The following is a 21,593-nucleotide window of genomic DNA, read 5'->3' as shown; positions in this document are numbered from 1 at the left end:
ATGTATGTGAGTCCCCGTGATTTAGGGATTCTCCTCCTTCCCTGTCAGTGTGGGGTCACAGGGAGCTGCTGTCTCTCACACTGAACACACACTTATTGCAACTAGTTTTATTGTTTGTGTAAAGGAAACACAAATAGAAACTGGCTGTAAATGTATGTAAAAATCTGCAGAATATTATTGTAGATGATAAACAGAATTTATTATGACAATGGCAGTCGTGTCCGTGTTTGTGTGTGTGTGTGTGTGTGTGTGTGTGTGTGTGTGTGTGTGTGTGTCATTATGGTAACAGGCAAACTGTTTCTGTTTGATATACATCATTCGTTAAATAATGAAACATTTTCCTTCAAGGAAGACAAAGTGTATTAAATGACAGAAAGATTTTTATTTCGCTTACTTTTTTTTAAATATAAATTTTCATTGAATTAATAAATTACGTTGTACTTTCTATGCCTTCTTTGCGAACAGGACTGTGCTCATCATTTGAAATGAACACTTATATTACAGTTCATGTGACACAATATGTATTAATAAGGGAAACAACAACTGCGTATTTGATTCAATAAACGTTTATTATTCTCAGCTGCATTTCAGACGTCACTCAAGCACAAGATCACACAGTGTAACACACCAATAATCTAATACAGAACAGGAGCAGAGGACACACTGGATAATACTGAGAAGCTCAAGGTAAAGGGTCTCACATATATAGTGGAGCAAAGCACATTATTAACCTCTATGTTACTAGTTACGAAAACAGTAAGAGTGGAGTAGAGCACAGAGTAAAAACACAGTAATGAGACGCCCATCTACACGGGGCAGTCGGCTCTCTTCATCGTCTCCAGAACTGGAGTCTGGGAGCCCTGAGTGGCCTTGCAGACCACCGTGCCCGCCTTCGTCCACTCGTCCGCAGGGAGGGTCAGCGTGCTGCTCCAGCTGTACTTGCCGTCCTTGTCCAGGAGTCCGCGGCTCGCGTCCCCAGGCTTGGTCCTGCCGTCCACCGTCCACTCCAGCTTCCAGTCGGAGGGGAAGCCCTTGTTGGCCAGACACGTCAGCGTGGCCTTGTTCTTACCGGACACCTCTTGACTGGACGGGGGCAGGACCGTGAGGACGGGGGCAGCGTTGCCTAGGAGACGGCAGAGGTCAGAGGTCAGAGAGAGGGCAGCGAGTGGACGGAACACCTTTAACAGCGGACATCGCATTGTGTCTCATCACCTGTACGTAGCGGAGGAGGAAAAGAGCTGTTAGTTAACTCTCAGAGGAGGAATGGATAGGCAGTTTATGAATGTCACCCACAGTATGTATGAGGTGTATCAAAATGTGCCATTAATACAAGAGAACAGATCCTTATTCCTTTAGAGGTCATTTTTACCTCCGCAGCTCAGTATTACAAACCATAATGTGTCACTTTTCCACCCTTCTGGACATGTTCATACAGCCCTTCCGCACACTGCTTTTCTTCATTTTATAACACACTGATTGATTATTAAAAGTGTATCAGTGATGGACTGAATTCAGTTCAAAGTCAAGACAACTGGATACATATTGAATTAATGACCATGGTAAACTGCGCGTCAGTTATTTATCACATTGTTTGTATTATTTTCATCTTATGTATTACTGACAGCTGTAAAACACACATTAATTCGGAGGAACAAATAATGAATTTATAAAACAGAAAAAACAGAAGAAACAATTTTTTACAGGTTTAAATGTAAATCAGAAAATCCGTGAACAGAGTAAAAGACGCTTATCGCCATATTAATTATCGTTATTTATCGCATTTATTTTTATTTATCGTTGCCATCTATGAGTTCTCAACGATTTTGCAACATCAATTTGAAGCTGTTTTTCCAAACTTTCAGCGTAACGACTTTGAGTGAAACAGCTGAAAACACACAAGTGAGACACTCAGCTGAAGAATATAAATGTACTAAGGGAATAAAACGAGTTACATTCATTACTTTACAGTGTTCAGATATAATATAGAAAAAGGTTCTTACTTCCAACTTCCAGCCTGGTTCCTCCACCGAAAGTGGCCCACAGTGATTCAGAGCCTATTCGTGCTCGTACAAAAACCTCCAGTGCCCAGCGTACCGTCAATATACCGTGTTTACCGGCATTTCATGGTAAATACTGATTTAGTCTCATGTCTGGTGTCTTCAAGACAAGAATCACAGCGGTGTGTCCATGATTGATGATGTGAAAAGGAACTTTTACAATAAAATGTACCGCACCGCCAGATCCCCTATAGGGCTCTTTTCTACTGACAAGTTTATTTTTAGTTTTCTGACGAAATGAAGCGAAAAAGACAAACAAGAAAAAAAAAAAAGGAAGATATTTTCAGAATAAGGAAAAGTTTACACAAATAATTAAAACCCTAAGCAAAATGTTGCTTAGAAAACATCTGGTAGGAGCACATTAGACAATGAATATGAAGTATAAATATGACAATACAGTGAAACAGAACAAAGGAAAAAACACATAAAAAGTATCTGTGCAGAGCTTTGATGTCGATGGTATTGAGTTAAAAGATGAAATACTTACTGCCAACTTCCAGTTTGGTGCCGCTACCAAAAGTCCACCACAGTGAGTGAAAGTCATTGAGGGGCTGTACAAAAAGTCCTGTGAGACACCAGTGTGTCTCTCACTGCTCACCGTGGATTATTGTCATGATGACACACAGCACCACTGAACACACCTTTACACCAAAGACTCCACTATTGCATATTTTAATCAGTTTATACAATTTTTCTCTTATTTTCTGTCTTTATTCCATCTTTCATTTTGTAAGACTGATAAGCTGAATGTTAAACAGCAGCAAAAACTTTTGAGTGATCAATGTCAGACTATGCAACAAAACAAAACCCTCTCAAACCAATGGTCTCTAAACTCATATCATGTCCATGTCACGACCCCAAGGGCGAAATCCCTGATGTCCAGCATCAGTCTAACTGCATCAACACACCTGGCCTTAGCTGGCCTCAGTTAACCTCAGTTAACCTCAGTTGGCCTCAGTTGACCTCAGCTGACCTTAGTTGAGCAACTGAACAGCTCCCAGTCCTATAAAAAGGCTGAAGTCATGTCACTGGTTTGTGGCTTATTGATCAGCATTTTACTACTTTCCTGTGGCTTCCCTTCTGATATGTGTTTACTGAGCTGTTCCCCAACTTCTGTTCCACTGTGTTTCTGCTCCAGTCCTTTGTGATTCTGTCCACATCTCATCTTCCATCTCCGTCCAAATCCAGTCTCAGTGTATTTGTGTTGTACACCTAAAACCATTTAATTTACTGTAAGAAGAGCCCGTGTGTCTCTTTCTTCTGTATTCATTGTGTTACCATATGCACTTAATTTCCCAGTTCACACTGTACACTTATATATAGACTCTGCTACTGAGATCATCGCACCTGGGTCTGTGTCCATTTCACGTCCGGACATTACGGGGCCCAGTTTTCAATTTCTAATTTTGTTAATGACCTCAAAATTTCAGAAGATAAATAAATTAATTTTCAGTATTGATGGACATTGTATGCAGTTCTACAGTTTTAACTCTCTTCTTCAATCCATTTATAACTACCTACAATATCTGTAACTGACAGTACATGGTACTGACTGCGATTAAGACATGTTACCACATGATGGAGCTGTGGCACATTGATAAAAAGTGGGACATTAGAGGAGGTTCTAGGATGTAACTTCTGTCATGCTTGCAGGCAGGAACAAAGGCAACGTACCCAATTGCAGGTGCACCGCTTATTGCAAAGCGTGGGCAGACAAGGGGCAGGTGAAATAACGAAATCAAAGCACAGGCACCAGGTCAACGTGGAGCAACCGTCGTTCGGAGGAAAATCCGAAGTCGTGGTCCAGAAACAAAGCTGTGGGTCGGGATATCAGGAAGACGTAGGCACAGGGTAAGGAGACACGGAAACAAGGAATTTAGAGAGCATCACTTTCACAGGGTCATGCTGAGAACTTGTCCATAATCGCATTGACTTTGTCTCTGAAAAACAAAGCAAAGTCATCAGCAGTGAGAAAAGACGGAGGAGGGGGCGGCGGAGGACACAGGAGGGATGAGAAGCTGGCAAAGAGTCTGTGTGGTTTTTTAGTTGCAAACAGTATTTTGTTGTGGTAGAAGGTAATTTTAGCTCAAGATACAGCAGAGAAAAAAGTAGCTAAGAGTTGTTTGTAGGCATCCAGGTCTGAGCGAATCTTGGATTTTCGTCATATTCACATAGGTCCTGTTTGCATGTAATGTATCAGTCAGCCATGGGGTGGCACTGGGGTGTGCTGGTCTGGAAGATAATGGACAGAGAGAGTCAAGGGAGGAAGACAGGGTTAGAAAGGAAAGTGTCAGTGGCATCGTCTGTTGATAGATCCGAGAATTGTGCAGCAGAAGGGAGAGCAGACAGCATAGCAGAGGCAAAGCAGGAAGGTGAAAGACATTTTGAGTGTCATGCTATTCCCCCGGGACGGTTGTGTCAGACCCAAGTGCGGGGCACAGGAAGCTTGGTCAAGGGCCGGTTCTGTACACATTACCAGGGAACAGGCAAAGGGTCACCGATGTACAAACAGAATCCAAAGGGGCAAATCCAAGAACCGTAATCCAAGAAACAGGCGAGCGATCAGGCAAACCAGTGAGTCGGAGCAGGGCGAGGAGTGTGGAGCAGGGTGAGGAACGAGGATCGAGAAGCAGGGCGAGGAACAAGGAGCAAGACTAGGAGCACAAGTGATCAATAAGGCTGAACAAGGTTCCGCATCAGACTGTGTTCCGCAGCCCCTTTTTAAGATTGTGCTTGATAATTCGAAGCAGGTGTTCCCTGTTGTGCCGCTGTGGGGGGTGTAAGAGGTAAACCTTTGTCAGTCACCACTATTCGCTGCTGTATCTACATATTCAAGTTAATTTACACTGTAGCACAAGAGACAGTCCTAGAAAAAGTGGCGTGAACCATAGGAGCACAATAAATAAATAAGTAGAGGAACAGACAGTGTGTTGGAAGAATTTAACCCTTCAAGTACATTTCTGGAGGGAAATTCACAACTTGGAAGCAGAGGATCCAGTTGTTGTGCAGCGAGTTTTTTCTTCACAGTGACATGTGCCTTTATACAAAGTAACATGTGTCACGTTCAGGTGACTTGTGCAGTCTTTTCTTTTGTATATGTAGTGTGTGTGGTTCTTCTCTGCTATTCCAATACAGTGTATATAAAGTAATACTTCATGAGACATTTAAAACAGTACATGGTGACTGGTAAATAAGAATTTTTCGGAAAACTGTCCTTTCCGTAATGGGGGTGTGGTGGTGCAACGGGTTTGCCCAGGTCACACTCTCTGCTTGGGGTGCATTGCGACAGTCTGGCGTCCCATCCTGGGAGTGTCCTCTCCTCCTTCAGCCTTTCGCCCTGTGTTGCCACGTTAGGTTCTGGTTCACTGCGACCCCCACATTGGACAAGTGGTTTCAGCCAGTGTGTCTGCATGTGTGTGTAACACACACACACACACACATTTTCGGAACCGCTCGTCCCATACGGGGTCGCGGGGAACCAGAGCCTTCCTGGCAACACAGGGCATAAGGCCAGAGGGGGAGGGGACACACCCAGGACGGGACGCCAGTCTGTCGCAAGGCACCCCAAGCGGGATTCCAACCGCAGACCCACTGAAGAGCAGGACCCGGTCCAACCCACTGCGCCCCCTGTGTGTGTAACATGGTTTTCCAAATTCCAGTCTCCACATCCAGTGACAAAAAACAGGCTCCTTCTTGTGGTAAACTTCTTTTTTCTTGTGCTAAACCCCAATCTATGGTTATAAATTAATGAGATTTGTATAATATAGTTAATTAAGAAGGAGAATTATTCAGTACTGGAGGGTGTCATGGCTAGGTCTGGAAGGAAGCGGCGGACCCAATTGCAGAGCGGTATACGTGGTGTCTTCGGGGAAATCCAAGAGAGGAGGTCAGAGAACAGGCAAATGGTCTTCGAGGTGCGAACATTGTAACAGGGAGAATCCAAAAGGCGAAGTCGGTACATAGGCAAGAGGTCGATGATCATCAAGAGGCACAGGATCATGGTAACAAGGGACGGGATCGGGGAAGGCGTTCGGCAACAGGAAATGTCTAGAAGGTCACTAACAAGGAGGCTGAACAAGGTTCCGCATCAGCTGCTGGTCTGATGCAGCCGTTCATGCTGCAGTCTGCGTTGCGTCCCAGGTGTTCCGTGTCGGCTCGGAGGTGTGGGCATGGCAGAGGGGTTTTAGTTATTTTTCTCAGACTTTCACAAAGTGGGTATTTTTATATATAAATCTATGACACAATGTAAAATGTACAGTGACAATGTGAACAGCAGCACAGAATGAAATCCCTTCTTTCAAATAGACATTTAGTGTAATAAATTAACTGGAACTGATACCTTATCGATCACTCACCACAAAAAGACAGAAAAACCAAAGGACTAAAGAGCAAAAAACAAGAAACAAAATCAACAATCTCCATACCATTCACCAGAGTAAATTATAAAAAGACAGACAGACAGATCATAGAGGCTACTTAGCAAAATGCTTTTAAAGTCATCAGAAATGTGTAGCAGTGTGTGTTACATGTATTTGCATAGAGAAGCACTTTGCATGGGCAGCACATGCTTCAGTGCTCTGGGACTGTTTATAGTCCTCAGAGTTGGACACTTCATGACTGACAGCTGTCCTTCATGGGAGTAAAACTCAAAACAACAATGATGAGTTCTATCAGTGTCTTCATCTCTGCACTTACACTTCTGTTCTGCATTCAAGGTAAATTTTAAAAACAAAATTATTAAGATATGTTTCAAAATATTTACTGTGTGTGGATTTTACAAAAAATCCAATTTATGAAATCATGTTAAAAAAACAATAATGTGGTCATATGTTCATTATTACACATTTTCTTTCAGGTTCCAAAGGACAAATAACTGTGACTCAGAGTCCTGCAGTGAAAGCTGTTCTACCAGGACAGACAGTCAGTATGAGCTGTAAAACCAGTACTGCTGTGTATAACAACAACTATTTAAATTGGTACCTACAGAAACCTGGAGAAGCTCCTAAACTCCTCATCAGCTATGCTACAACCCGTCAGTCTGGGATTCCAGATCGATTCAGTAGCAGTGGATCTGGGTCTGACTTCACTCTGACCATCAGTGGAGTCCAGGCTGAAGATGCAGGACATTATTACTGTCAGAGTTACCATAGTGGTGTCTATGTGTTCACACAGTGTTATAGAGCCGTACAAAAACCTCCTCAGTCACACTTTACAGTTACTGCACTGCTGGGCTTGAAGAGGAAGGAAATAATGTCACACAGTCTATAGACACTGATACAACAGAAATACTTTATCTTTCTAACAAAACTGCTTAGTGTGACTCGGTTCTGTGTGACAGTAACAAATGTGTCCATTTTGATTTCTGTATGTCGTCTGTCATTGTGATGGTCAGTGTCACAATTTAATGGTGACTCCACAAGAACAGATGAAACAATAAACTCACTACCAGTTTCACTGGAGTGTAACATACATTTAGTTGTTCTTCGTTTATTAATTCTTCAATAAATTGAAATTATGTTTTCATTTGTACTCTACATTTTGTACAGTACACTCATAGAGTAGCTGTATTTCACTACAGTGTGAGAGTCACATTCTGGCTGCAAATGTACAGAGGGGTGACAGATGCACATTATTTTAACATAATATATATAACAATATAAAATTCATAAAGGAATGATGAAAATACACAAAGCGTAAAATCCAAACTCTAAAATCTGCATTTTATACTGAACTGAAAACTGTCTCGAATTCAGGACCGTTTCCTGCTATAAACGGAGCAAACGGTTCTTTTGGGGTCTTTTGGTTCCCCCAGTAGCTTCGTTGAGGTTGTTAGACCACAGCGGAGACAGAACCAAAAACCTCTGTGCTTCACCTGTCGTACGTGGGACCACCAAGCGGGCAGATGTGGAAGAGCGTAGCAGCCTGGCAGGGGTCAAGCGAATGATCAAGTCTTGTACATACCTGGGAGCAGTTCTGCTTATGCATTTGTTGGCCATAACCAGGGTCTTAAATTTGATTTCTCACAAAAAAGCTCTGTTCAGTACATGGTTCAGGTCAAAGTTTTGTGTTCAACAAAAAATTTTAAAAAATGCTATATCCATTTCTTTATTTAGAAATTCCCAAGTGCCAACCAGTCCTGAAACAGGTGACAACCTGGTCTGAGGAAGCCATCTCAGCACTTCAGGACTGCTTTGAACACACAGACTGGAAGATGTTCAGAGATGCTGCTACATACCATAAAATCACAGACTTGGAGGAATACGCAGATTTAGTGACTGGCTACATCAGCAAGTGCACAGATGATGTGACTTCCTTCAAGACCATCACCACATGTGCAAACCAGAAACTGTGGATGACTGCCAAGGTGCGCTCACTGCCTTCAGGTCTGGTGACAAGGCAGCGTACCGCACAGCAAGAGCCAATCTGTCCTGGGCTATCAGAGAGGCGAAGCGCAACTACACAGGAAGAATCCACCGCCATTTTCTAAACTCCAAGGACACAAAGCGCATGTGGCAAGGCATTCAGACTATCGCAGACTACAAGGCTACATCACTTGTCTGTGATGGCGACACCTCGCTCCCAGATGCGTTGAATGATTTCTACGCACGGTTCGAAGCACAGAACATGCCAGCAGGTAGGGCCACCCCAACTTCCACCGACCAGGTACTTTGTCTGCTGCAGACGTCAGGAAGACTCTTTCCAGAGTCAACCAACAGAAAGCTGCGGGTCCTGACAACATTCCTGGCCGGGTACTCAGGGAGTGTGCTGTTCAGCTTGCAGATATCTTCATGGACATCTTCAACATCTCCCTGAGCCAGGCTGTTGTCCCTGTGTGCTTCAAGACAACCACAATCATCCCTGTGCCAAAGAAATCATCGGTGTCCTGTCTGAATGACTATCGACCGGTTGCACTCACGCCTATCATCATGAAGTGCTTCGAGCGGCTAGTCATGAAACACATAAAGAGCAGTCTTCCAACCACACTGGACCCATTCCAGTACACCTACCATCCCAACCATTCAACAGAAGATGCCATATCTGTTGCCATTCACCTTTCCCCGACCCATCTAGACAAAAAGGACAACTACGTAAGGATGCTGTTTATTGACTTCAGTTCAGCATTCAACACAATCATCCCTCAGAAATTGATTACAAAGTTAAGCCCGCTGTGTCTGACTACCTCCTTCTGCAACTGGATCCTGGACTTCTTGACTGGGAAACCTCAGTCTATCAAGATTGGCAACACCACTTCCAGCACCACCACACTGAACACTGGGGCTCCCCAGGGCTGTGTGCTCAGTCCACTGCTGTTTACCCTACTGACTCATGACTGTGCTGCAAAGTACAGTTCAGCTGCAAAGTACAGTTCAAATCATATCATCAAGTTTGCTGATGACACTACAGTTGTGGGCCTCATCAGCAACAATGACGAGTAAGCATACAGAGAGGAGGTGACCCAGCTCGCAGAATTGTGTAAAGACAACAGTCTATCTCTAACTGTTGACAAGACTAAAGAGATAATTATTGATTTCAGGAGGACCCAAGTAGACCACTCACCTCTGCACATCAATGGAACAGCTGTGCAGAGAGTCAAAAGCTCCAAGTTTCTTGATGTGCACATGACAGAGAACCTTTCCTGGACCCTGAACACCACCTGCCTAGTCAAGAAGGCCCAGCAGCGTCTCCATTTCTTACGGGAGGACAACACAGAGCGTCTTGACCAGCTGTCTCACCGTGTGGTACAGGAACTGTACAGTCTCCGACCGCAAGACCCTACAGCGAGTGGTAAGAACAGCTGAAAAGATCATCGGAGTTCCTCTTCCCGCCGTCGACTCCATATACAAAAACCGTTGCATCCGCAAGGCCAACAGTATTGTGGACGACCCCTCTCATGAACTCTTCTACCTGTTTCCATCAGGCAGGAGGTACAGAAGCATGCGCGCCACCACCAGCAGACTCCGCAACAGTTTCTTCCCTGAGGCAGTTAGACTACTCAACACCCAGCTACCTCCCAACACTCAGCTGGCTCTATTGACCAATTAACTCAGCACTACACTACTCCACAACTGCCTACAGCTCCCAGCAATACCCGCCTCCTGTCCTGTGTATTTATTCATTTATTTATTCATTGTCTTGTGCTATGTTCTGTCTTCCACCATGGTCTCCGAAGAAATGACATTTCATTCCACTCTACACAAGCTGTATGGAGGAATGACAATAAAAACTACTTGTAACTTGTAAGTTGAAAAGTTCTTTTTTTTCTCTAAAGTGACTTTAAATTATCTTTCCCAACTCATTAATTTCAGTTGAACAATTAAGGACGAGTACCTCACTCAAGCGTAAAACAGCTGGAGGTTGAATTTAAACCAGCAACTTTTACAGCCAGAAGCAGCAGCTCTAATCATTACACTACCAGCCACCTCTGTTCAGTTCTCTTGTATCTTTTTCTTTGTTAGTTTATTTTACTTTATTTTTTGTACTTTTTCTTTTTAGTAGCTGTAACTAACAGAATACACCAGAACCAATTTAACCACAGACACGGAACATACAGGTAAATGCAAAGGAAATTATAATGCACTTTACTGTGAAACACTGTAAATAATATCTGTGAATGATTCCTATTATTCTGAATATTCTGGAGATATTCATACAGCCCTTCTGTACATTGCTTTTCTTCACAAGGACATTTTATAACACACTGATTGATTATTAAAAGTGTTTCAGTGATGGACTGAATTCAGTTCAAAGTCAAGACAACTGATACATATTATTCAATATTGAATTAATGACCATAGAAAACTGACAGCGTGTCAATTATTTATCACATTGTTTGTATTATTTTCACGTTAATTACTACTGACAGCTGTAATTTAAAGTAAACTTACTTCAGAGGAACAAATATGAATTTATAAAACAGTATAAAACAGAAGAAACATTGTTTACAGGTTTAAATGTAAATCAGAAAATCCGTGAACAGAGTAAAAGACGCTTATCGCCATATTACACACACACACACACATTTTCAGAACCGCTTGTCCCATACGGGGTCACGGGGAACCGGAGCCTACCCGGTAACACAGGGCGTAAGGCCGGAGGGGGAGGGGACACACCCAGGACGGGACGCCAGTCCGTCACAAGGCACCCCAAGCGGGACTCGAACCGCAGACCCACGGAAGAACAGGACCTGGTCCAACCCACTGCACCACCGCGCCCCCTTATCGCCATATTAATTATCGTTATTTATCGCATTGATTTTTATTTATCGTTGTTATCTATGAGTTGTCAACATTTTGCAACATCAATGATTTGAAGCTGTTTTTCCAAATGTTCAGTGTAACGACTTTGACTGAAAGAGCTGAAAACACACAAGTGAGACACACTGAAGAATAGAAATGTACTAAGGGAATAAAACGAGTTATATTCATTACTTTACAGTGTTCAGGATATAATACAGAAAAAGGTTCTTTCTTCCAACATTCAGCCTGGTTCCTCCGCCGAAAGTGGCCCACAGCGATTCAGAGCCCAGTTGTGTTCGTCAAAAACCTCCACACAGTGCCCAGTGTGTCCCGTCAATATACCGTGTTTACCGGAATTTCATGGTATATAGTAATTTAGTCTCATGTCTGGTGTCTTCAAGACAAGAATCACAGCGGCGTGTCCATGACAGATGTGAAAAGGAGCTTTTAAATGTACTGCACGGCAAATCCCCTATCTGAGTGTAGGTTTTCCGATGAAATGAAGCAAAAAGTGCAAAAAAATAAAAAATCGTCCGAATAACGAAAACTTCTTTAGACAAATAATTAAAACCACAAGCAAAGTGTTTCTTTAAAAAAACATCTGGTAGGAGCACATTAAAAAATGAATATGAAGTATAAATATGACAATACACCCCTCCTCAAACTGCCACCTTAACATGGTGAAAAGGTTTGAGTGCCTGAATAATCTTAGGAGCTATATTGCTGGTGCTATATGCCCCTGGTAGGGTCTCCCATGGCAAACAGGTCCTGGGTGACAAACGAGACAAAGCGCAATTCAAAACCCCCTTATGATGAACATTAAGTCAGGGTTCTCGTTTACCCCACCCGGTATGGGGTCACCGGGGCCCCACCCTGGAGCCAGGCCTGGGGGGGTGTGGTGATCAGTTGTTGTTTCTGTTATTACCTATAGAGGGCAGAAGTATTCGGTAGGTACAGGAAGGATACCTAGGCAGCAAGGAAGCGGATTTAGCGGAGATACTAAAAAGCACATGGTTGTGAAAACCCAGCGTGAACATTAAACGAAGCTGCGTGCCGGTTAACAATATCATTCTCAGTGTGTTTACTGAGTAAACACAACAGGGGGGGCTCGCATGCTAGCACCTTGTGGCCAGTTCTATGCCCACAGGGCCTGGCCGGGCTCAGCCCGAAGCCAAGACGTGGAGCCTCCCAAACCTCGAGCACCAACTCTGGTTTTTGGGACTTAGAATGTCACCTCACTGGCGGGGAAGGAGCCTGAGCTGGTGCGGGAAGTTGAGAGATACCGTCTAGATACAGTTGGGCTCACTTCCACTCACAGCTTGGGTTCTGGAACCACTCTTCTCGATCGAGGGTGGACTCTCCACTATTCTGGCGTTGCCCAGGGTGAGAGGCGGCGGGCTGGTGTGGGCTTATTAATAGCCCCCCAGTTCAGCTGCCATGTGTTGGAGTCTACCCCGGTGAATGAGAGGGTCGTCTCCCTACGCCTTCGGGTCAGGGAACGGTCTCTCACTGTCGTTTGTGCTTATGCGCCTAGTGGCAGTGTAGAGTACCCGGCCTTCTTAGAGTCCCTGAGGGGCGTGTTGGAAAGCGCTCCCACTGGGGACTCTGTTGTTCTACTGGGGGACTTTAACGCCCACGTGGGTAGCGACAGTGATACCTGGAGGGGCGTGATTGGGAGGAACGGCCTCCCTGATCTGAACCCGAGCGGTGAGTTGTTATTGGATTTCTGTGCTAGTCGCGGTTTATCCATAACGAACACCATGTTCATGCATAAGGGTGTCCACCAGTGCACTTGGCACCAGGACACCCTAGGTCGGAGGTCGATGATCGACTTTGTAGTCGTTTCTTCTGATCTTCAGCCATATGTCTTGGACACTCGGGTGAAGAGAGGGGCTGAGCTGTCAACCGATCACCACCTGGTGGTGAGTTGGATTCGATGGTGGGGGAAAAAGCTGGACAGACCTGGCAGGCCCAAATGCATAGTGAGGGTCTGCTGGGAACGTTTGGCGGAGGCCCCTGTCAGAGAGGTCTTCAACTCCCACCTCCGACAGAGCTTCAACCAGGTCCCGAGGGAGGTGGGGTACATTGAGTCCGAATGGACTATGTTCCGCTCCTCCATTGTCGGTGCGGCGGTTCGGAGCTGCGGCCATAAGGTCTCCGGTGCCTGTCGCGGCGGCAATCCCCGAACACGGTGGTGGACACCGGAGGTAAGGGATGCCGTCAAGCTGAAGAAGGAGTTCTATCGGGCCTCGCTGGCTCATGGGACTCCTGAAGCAGCTGACGGGTACCGACGGGCTAAACGGAGCACGGCTCTGGCAGTCGCCGCGGCAAAAACTCGGACTTGGGAGGAGTTCAGTAAGACCATGGAGGAAGACTTTCGGTCAGCCTCAAAGAGATTCTGGCAAACCGTCCGGCGACTCAGAGGGGGGAAACGGTGTTCCACGAACACTGTTTACAGTGGAAGTGGCGCGCTGCTGACCTCAGCTGAGGATGTCCTCGGGCGGTGGAAGGAGTACTTTGAGGATCTCCTCAATCCCTCCGACACGCCTTCCGTAGAGGAAGCTGAGGCTGGGGACTTGGAGGGGGACTTGTCCATTACCCTGGCTGAAGTTGCTGAGGTAGTCAAAAAACTCTTCGGTGGCAAGGCTCCGGGGGTGGATGAGATCCGCCCCGAGTTTCTCAAGTCTCTGGATGTTGTGGGGCTGTCTTGGCTGACACGACTCTGGAGCATCGCGTGGAGTTCGGGGACGGTGCCTCTGGACTGGCAGACCGAGGTGGTGGTCCCTCTTTTTAAGAAGGGGGACCGGAGATTGTGTTCCAACTACAGGGGGATCACACTCCTTAGCCTCCCTGGGAAAGTCTATGTCGGGGTACTGGAGAGGAGAATCCGGCCGATAGTCGAACCTCGGATTCAGGAGGAGCAATGCGGTTTTCGCCCTGGCCGTGGAACACTGGACCAGCTCTGTACCCTCACTAGGGTGCTGGAGGGTTCATGGGAGTTTGCCCAACCAGTCCATATGTGTTTTGTGGACCTGGAGAAGGCATTCGACCATGTCCCTCGTGGCATCCTATGGTGGGTACTTCGGGATTATGGGGTTCGGGGCTCGTTGCTACGGGCTGTTCGTTCCCTGTATGACCGGAGCAGGAGCTTGGTTCGCATTGCCGGCAGTAAGTCAGACCTGTTCCCGGTGCATGTTGGACTCCGCCAGGGCTGCCCTTTGTCACCGATTCTGTTCATTATCTTTATGGACAGAATTTCTAGGCGCAGTCAGGGAACGGAGGGTGTCTGTTTTGGTGGCCGCGAGATCTCGTCTCTGCTTTTTGCGGACGATGTGGTCCTGTTGGCTTCATCAAGTCAAGACTCGGGTAAGGGGTTTCAAGAAGCAAGGAGAAGGGACAAGGACAGGGAGAACTACACTGATGAATCGTGAGGATCGCTTAGCGCGAGGCAAACAAGGTTCCGCATCAGTCTTAGTCCTGCCACAGCCTTTTATGCCTCCGTCCTTGCTGAGCCCCAGATGTGCCTCGTTGCTCCGGCGGCGTGGGCGTGGCAATTAGCAAAAAATTGACCAACTAGGATTAATACAGCAGTTTTTTTTAAATGTTATCTAAAGACATATGACCTCAACACCACATGTCCTAACTCTCTGTGTCATTTTACTTAATAAGAGGAATCTCATCCTGTTGCCCCCCTTCTGCTTCCTGATACATACAGGAGGGTTATTTGCATGGAGAAAACACTGCATTAACAACACATGCTTCAGTCTCCTGTGACTCTTAATAGTCCTGTCAGTTTTACTCTTCATGATTGACAGCCGTCTTTCATGGCAAAATAGCCCTCAACAGCAATGAATTTTATTACAGCTCTCATCTTGGCACTGCTCTTCAGATTTCATAGTAAGTGTATGAACTTATACTTATGTACAAAAGTCATCTTAACTAGACGATGGATTTGCCTTTTAAACAATGTAACTGAAATCGTTGCCATAATACAATGCTATAAATTTTGTTGCAGAATCTGAAGGACAAATTACTGTAACCCAGACGCCTGCAGTGAAAGCTGTTCTTCAGGGAGACACAGTCACTGTAAACTGTAAAACCAGCAGTCCAGTCTATAATGCAGGAACTTCTTACCCTGGTATGGCCTGGTATCTACAGAAACTGGGAGAAGCTCCTAAACTGCTCATCTATGCTGGTACTTATCGTCAGTCTGGGATTCCAGATCGATTCAGGGGTAGTGGATCTGGGTCTGACTTCACTCTGACCATCAGTGGAGTCCAGGCTGAAGATGCAGGAGATTATTACTGTCAGAGTTTACATGAAATCAGTAGTAGCTATGTGTTCACACAGTGTTATAGAGCCGTACAAAAACCTCCTCAGTCACACTGTACAGTTACTGCACTGCTGTTCTTGAGGAGGAAGGAAATAATGTGACATAGTTTCCAGACTCTTATCAAATGGTTGTGCTTTAACTATTTTCATGATCCATTCACAATTCAGGATTTTTCCTACACATATGTAGCTTTCTTTATCCTGGCAGGTTTTTTTAGCACTTGAGAAGTTTTTGCCTGTGATTGGATTTGGTCCAGAAGGGGGTGCGGTGGTGCAGTGGGTTGGACCACAGTCCTGCTCTCCAGGGGGTCTGGGGTTCGAGTCCCGCTTGGGGTGCCTTGTGACGGATTGGCGTCCCGTCCTGGGTGTGTCCCCTCCCCCTCCGGCCTTACGCCCTGTGTTGCCGGGTAGGCTCCGGTTCCCCGTGACCCCGTATGGGACAAGCGGTTCTGAAAATGTGTGTGTGTGTGTGTGGATTTGGTCCCATTTTACCAAGAAAACCTGAGAGAGGAATTCAAATATGTGCAACCAAACTGTGCTTTTCTTCCAGCCAAAGCCTTGAAATAGTTCATATACTGCTCTTCTATTTCTTGCTCGATGGATATTCTTGTGTTGTTTTGTTTTAGAATTATGGCGCTTATGGAGACCTTTAAACTGATTGATATTGTGACCCGCATTGACAGAGCACTAATATAAATTCTCCAAAACCTTCCACCCAAACTTCTTCTGATATTTATATTTACTTGTTAGCTAACACATAGCTCCTAAGCAATGTTAAGGTATTTATAGTTGTTAAATCATGTACGCAGACAGGCAGTTTTCCTGGAACAATTTAGATTAAGTTCTTTTCTCAATGGACAACAGCTGGAGATAGGAATTGAACCTATGATTTCTGGATCAAAATGGAGTAGTTCCAACCACCGTGCTATCAGCAGTAATTAAGCTTTTTGTTTTTTCCTGCATAATCTTGTCTCCATCTGTATTGACCTCCTCCAACAATAACTTGAAGAAACCGCTGTGCCATCCACAAGTTTATCCTGTCAAGTGACACAATGCTTCTTCTGTAATACTTCCAACTAGTACATATAAATCCCATTTTTCTACTGTAGAAATATTGTAGAAGTGATGTATAATTATTTTGTAACTAGAATCTGTTGAATAATGGACAAATCTTTATGCTGCTCCTCGTGTGATGTACAGTGGTTCATATGGTGGAATGTGAAAAATTATTTTAGAATCACACGTCTGCATCAAAATCTCTCTTTCTCTTCATCTGTAAAAGAAAAGGGCTGTCATTCTGCTAGAGAAAATAGATTATGGATCCTAAACTGTAACCTGCTGAAGGTATCAGTCTTTCAAGGTAAAAAAATCGTATGATGGGAAGCAAGGTAAAAAAGGTTTCAGCACCAGAGACAGCTCCCCGTTCCCAGAACCGGCAGCACCAGAAACTGTCCCGTTGCAGTTCACGTGAACCACATTGAATCATTCAGCAGAAGAAAATTAAGGGACCGAAATAAAGGGACCGAAATAAGACAACGAGGAGCACAGTGGGGACCATGAGGACAACTGTTTGCCGACATGTTGACTCTGAAGAGATAAGACTCGGACTCAACAGCACCGGTGTCCGTGATCACAACAGGACTGTGGGTGGATGAAAATCTGAATTGCATTTGCATTTCAGTTTATTTTTCTCTGTGCTTCAACTGCAAAACTGTAACTACATGACTAAGTATGTGGCAGCACCGTGGTGCAGTGGGTAGTGCTGCTGCCTCAGTACACCTGGGCTGAAGTTCTTATGTTCTCCATATGTTTGCAAAGGTTTAATCTCCTGGTTTCTTACCAAATGCCTGAGGAAACCTCTACAGACAAAGAGAGAATATAGAACTCCACAGAGACCAAGCAGGGATCAAACCCATGTCCTCTCACACCATTCAGACACTGTGAGGAAGCAGCACTACTCACTGTACCGCTGTGTTATCTATGCTCTCGAAGTACCTTCCTGAAGCAGCCTGTATTAAATTCAACACTGTCGTCACAGTCTACAAAACCATCAATGGATCTGCTCCCCGATATCTTCAGGACCTGATCACTCGCTACACCCCAACCAGACTGGTACACTCCTCCACCTCTGTTCACTTGGTGGTCTCACACACAAAAAGTCAAAAATCAAAAGCACAAAGTTTTTCGGTTCTGACTCTGATGTGGTGGAATGATCTCCCCCTCGCACTCAGAACTGCTGAATCTCTGTCTACTTTTAAGAAGGGTCTCAAAACTCCCCTCTTTCAGACTCACTTCTCCCATGATCTTGTGTTTGATTAATGTGTATATGTTTGTTATATTTAATCATTTTTAATAACAATTTGTTTAATACTGACCATTATGCAACTACTCGTGTAATGTACACTGATTTATACCGTGGTACGTGACACATTGACTGAACTCAACAATCACATGTCTGGATCCAAAATTCTCCTTCTGATACTATAATGAACTTTTTGTATTGTTCTCTGAGCTGTATGTAGATTTGGAGAAAAGTATCTGCTAAATTAATCAATGTCACTGTAAATGCAAAGAAAACATAGACAGAAAGACAAATAGGTGGTCCTACAGCCACCTTATCATGTCGTTTCTGAAAACATCAAGGTTGTGTTCACACCAGCCACATGTGTAACAGTGTGTGTTACATGTATTTGCATAGAGAGGCACTTTGCATGGGCAGCACATGCTTCAGTGCTGTGGGACTGTTTATAGTCCTCAGAGTTGGACACTTCATGACTGACAGCTGTCCTTCATGGGAGTAAAACTCAAAACAACGATGATGAGTTCTATCAGTGTCTTCATTTCTGCACTTACGCTTCTACTCTTCATCCAAGGTAAGTTTTAAAGCAATATTGTTAAGATACTGTATGTGTGCAACTATTTTCTGTGTATGCATTCAGAACATTTATTACATTATATTAAATAACAAAATTAGTTAGTCTTGGGTTCATTATGAAACTTTATTTTTCCTTTCAGATTCCAAAGGACAAATAACTGTGACTCAGAGTCCTGCAGTGAAAGCTGTTCTACCAGGACAGACAGTCAGTATGAGCTGTAAAACCAGTACTGCTGTGTACGGCAATGACCGTTTACACTGGTACCTACAGAAACCTGGAGAAGCTCCTAAACTCCTCATCAGCTTTGCTACAGCCCGTGAGTCTGGGATTCCAGGTCGATTCAGTGGCAGTGGATCTGGGTCTGACTTCACTCTGACCATCAGTGGAGTCCAGGCTGAAGATGCAGGAGATTATTACTGTCAGAGTTTACATGAAATCAGTAGTAGCTATGTGTTCACACAGTGTTATAGAGCCGTACAAAAACCTCCTCAGTCACACTGTACAGTTACTGCACTGCTGCATCTGGGACCCCCTGCAGCTGTTGAGGAGGAAGGTGGTTTAAAACACACACACACACACATTTTCAGAACCGCTTGTCCCTTACGGGGTCACGGGGAACCGGAGCCTACCCGGTAACACAGGGTGTAAGGCCAGAGGGGGAGGGGACACACCCAGGACGGGACGCCAGTCCGTCACAAGGCACCCCAAGCGGGACTCGAACCCCGGACCCACCGGAGAGCAGGACTGTGGTCCAACCCACTGCGCCACCGCACCCCCTAGAAATTATTACTTTTATTAAAAAAAAAATATGTAGGTGGTCTCCTCCGTGAACCGCCACCTTACCGTGGTGGAGGGGTTTGAGTGCCTGAATGAGTCCAGGAGCTATGTTGTCTGGGGCTATATGCCCCTGGTAGGGTCTCCCATGGCAGACAGGTCCTGGATGACAGACGAGACAAAGCCATCCATCCATCCATCCATCCATCTTCCTCCGCTTTTATCCGGGGCCGGGTCGCGGGGGCAGTAGTCTAAGCAGAGCCCCCCAGACTTCCCTCTCCCCGCACACCTCCTCCAGCTCCTCTGGGGGAACCCCAAGGCGTTCCCAGGCCAGCCGGGAGACATAGTCTCTCCAACGTGTCCTGGGTCTGCCCCGAGGCCTCCTCCCAGTGGGACAAGCCCGGAGCACCTCCCCAGGGAGGCGTCAAGGAGGCATCCGGAACAGATGCCCGAGCCACCTCAACTGGCTCCTCTCGATGCGGACGAGCAGCAGCTCTACTCCGAGCTCCTCCCGGGTGACTGAGCTCCTCACTCTATCCCTAAGGGTGCGCCCAGACACTCTGCGGAGGAAACTCATTTCTGCCGCTTGTATCCGCGATCTCATTCTTTCGGTCGTGATCCAGAGTTCATGACCATAGGTGAGGGTAGGAACGTAGATCGACCGGTAAATTGAAAGCTTCGCCTTACGACTCAGCTCCCTCTTCACCACAACAGACCGGTACAATGACCGCATTACTGCGGACGCCGCACCGATCCGTCCGTCGACCTGCCGCTCCATTTTTCCCTCACTTGTGAACAAGACCCCGAGATACTTAAACTCCTCCACTTGAGGGAGCAACTCCCCCCTAACCCGGAGGGGGCAATCCACCTTTTTCCGACTGAGAACCATGGCCTCGGATTTGGAGGTGCTGATTCTCATCCCCGCCGCTTCGCACTCGGCTGCAAACCTCTCCAGTGCACGCTGCAAGTCTTGACTTGATGAAGCCAACAGGACCACATCGTCCGCAAAAAGCAGAGACGAGATCTCGCGGCCACCAAAACAGACACCCTCCGTTCCCTGGCTGCGCCTAGAAATTCTGTCCATAAAGATAATGAAGAGAATCGGTGACAAAGGGCAGCCCTGGCGGAGTCCAACATGCACCGGGAAAAGGTCTGACTTACTGCCGGCAATGCGAACCAAGCTCCTGCTCCGGTCATACAGGGAACGAACAGCCCGTAGCAACGAGCCCCGAACCCCATAATCCCGAAGTACCCCCCACAGGATGCCACGAGGGACACGGTCAAATGCCTTCTCCAGGTCCACAAAACACATATGGACTGGTTGGGCAAACTCCCACGAACCCTCCAGCACCCTAGTGAGGGTATAGAGCTGGTCCAGTGTTCCACGGCCAGGGCGAAAACCGCATTGCTCCTCCTGGATCCGAGGTTCGACTATCGGCCGGATTCTCCTCTCCAGTACCCCGACATAGACTTTCCCAGGGAGGCTAAGGAGTGTGATACCGTATAGTTGGAACACAATCTCCAGTCCCCCTTCTTAAAAATATCATAATGTTGTTAATCATAATTTTCATATTTCTGACACTCTGGGTCCCTCACATGGTTGCTACAAATCCTGCACTTATGTACCGTACCTGCAGTTTATGTACCATAAATGAGTTCAATACGATCTGCTGTAATTATATCTTTATTTCCTATTTGAATGTTACATCTACTGGATCTGCGTGGGGGATGTGAACCTGTAACAATCTGACTCCAGGCCTCAACACAAAAGCATCTTTGTCAGTCACATGACACACAATTGAGGCTCAATCATAACTGGTCACAGTTTGATGGTTTGTGTTTGTTATACCAGTAACCCAAGGAAGAAGTGGACTGTCATTGGGGTTGTCATTTAACTTAAAGTATATTGTCTCCAGCAGTGTACATTTTCGCCCTTTTATAGTGCTTTCAACTTTCCAGAAGCACTGCAAATGCAGTAGGAATAATAGTATGTAGTGAACAGCTCTGTTGTGTGGGAATCCGTTAATAGCTGTAGGGGGCATGGCGGCACAACAAGTAGCGCTACTCTTTCACAGCACTTGGATGGTGCAAGAGAACATGGGTTTGATCCCTGCTCACTCTGTGTGGAGTTTGCATGTTCTTCCCATGCCTGCATGAGGTTTCTCTGGATGCTCTGGTTTCCTCCCACAGTCCAAAGACATGCTCTTCAGGTTCATCCATAGAGACAGTGTGTTCTGCTGATGGATGGACCCATAGTAAATAGTATACAGTACTAGTGGTGTAAGTTATCTTGTTGAATGAGGTGTGGGCTGCTAACA

General features: G+C 45.6%; 1 gene segment (V, D, J or C); it reads right to left on the bottom strand.

Moving 5' to 3' along the window:
* Positions 1–550: 550 nt before the first annotated feature.
* Positions 551–2,587, bottom strand: LOC114910741 (Ig lambda chain C region-like; the record flags this gene model as incomplete). The annotated part of the segment is given in 2 exon segments: positions 551–1,123; positions 2,545–2,587. Coding segments are annotated over 2 exon segments (360 nt in total), but the record flags the coding sequence as incomplete, so codon positions are not given.
* Between the last annotated feature and the right edge of the window lie 19,006 nt (positions 2,588–21,593).

This window comes from Scleropages formosus, chromosome 6, assembly GCF_900964775.1.
Source record: "Scleropages formosus chromosome 6, fSclFor1.1, whole genome shotgun sequence".
In the NCBI taxonomy this organism is placed as follows: domain Eukaryota; kingdom Metazoa; phylum Chordata; class Actinopteri; order Osteoglossiformes; family Osteoglossidae; genus Scleropages; species Scleropages formosus.
Note: the sequence above shows the minus strand (reverse complement) of the source record. Positions and strands in the feature narration are given on the sequence as shown.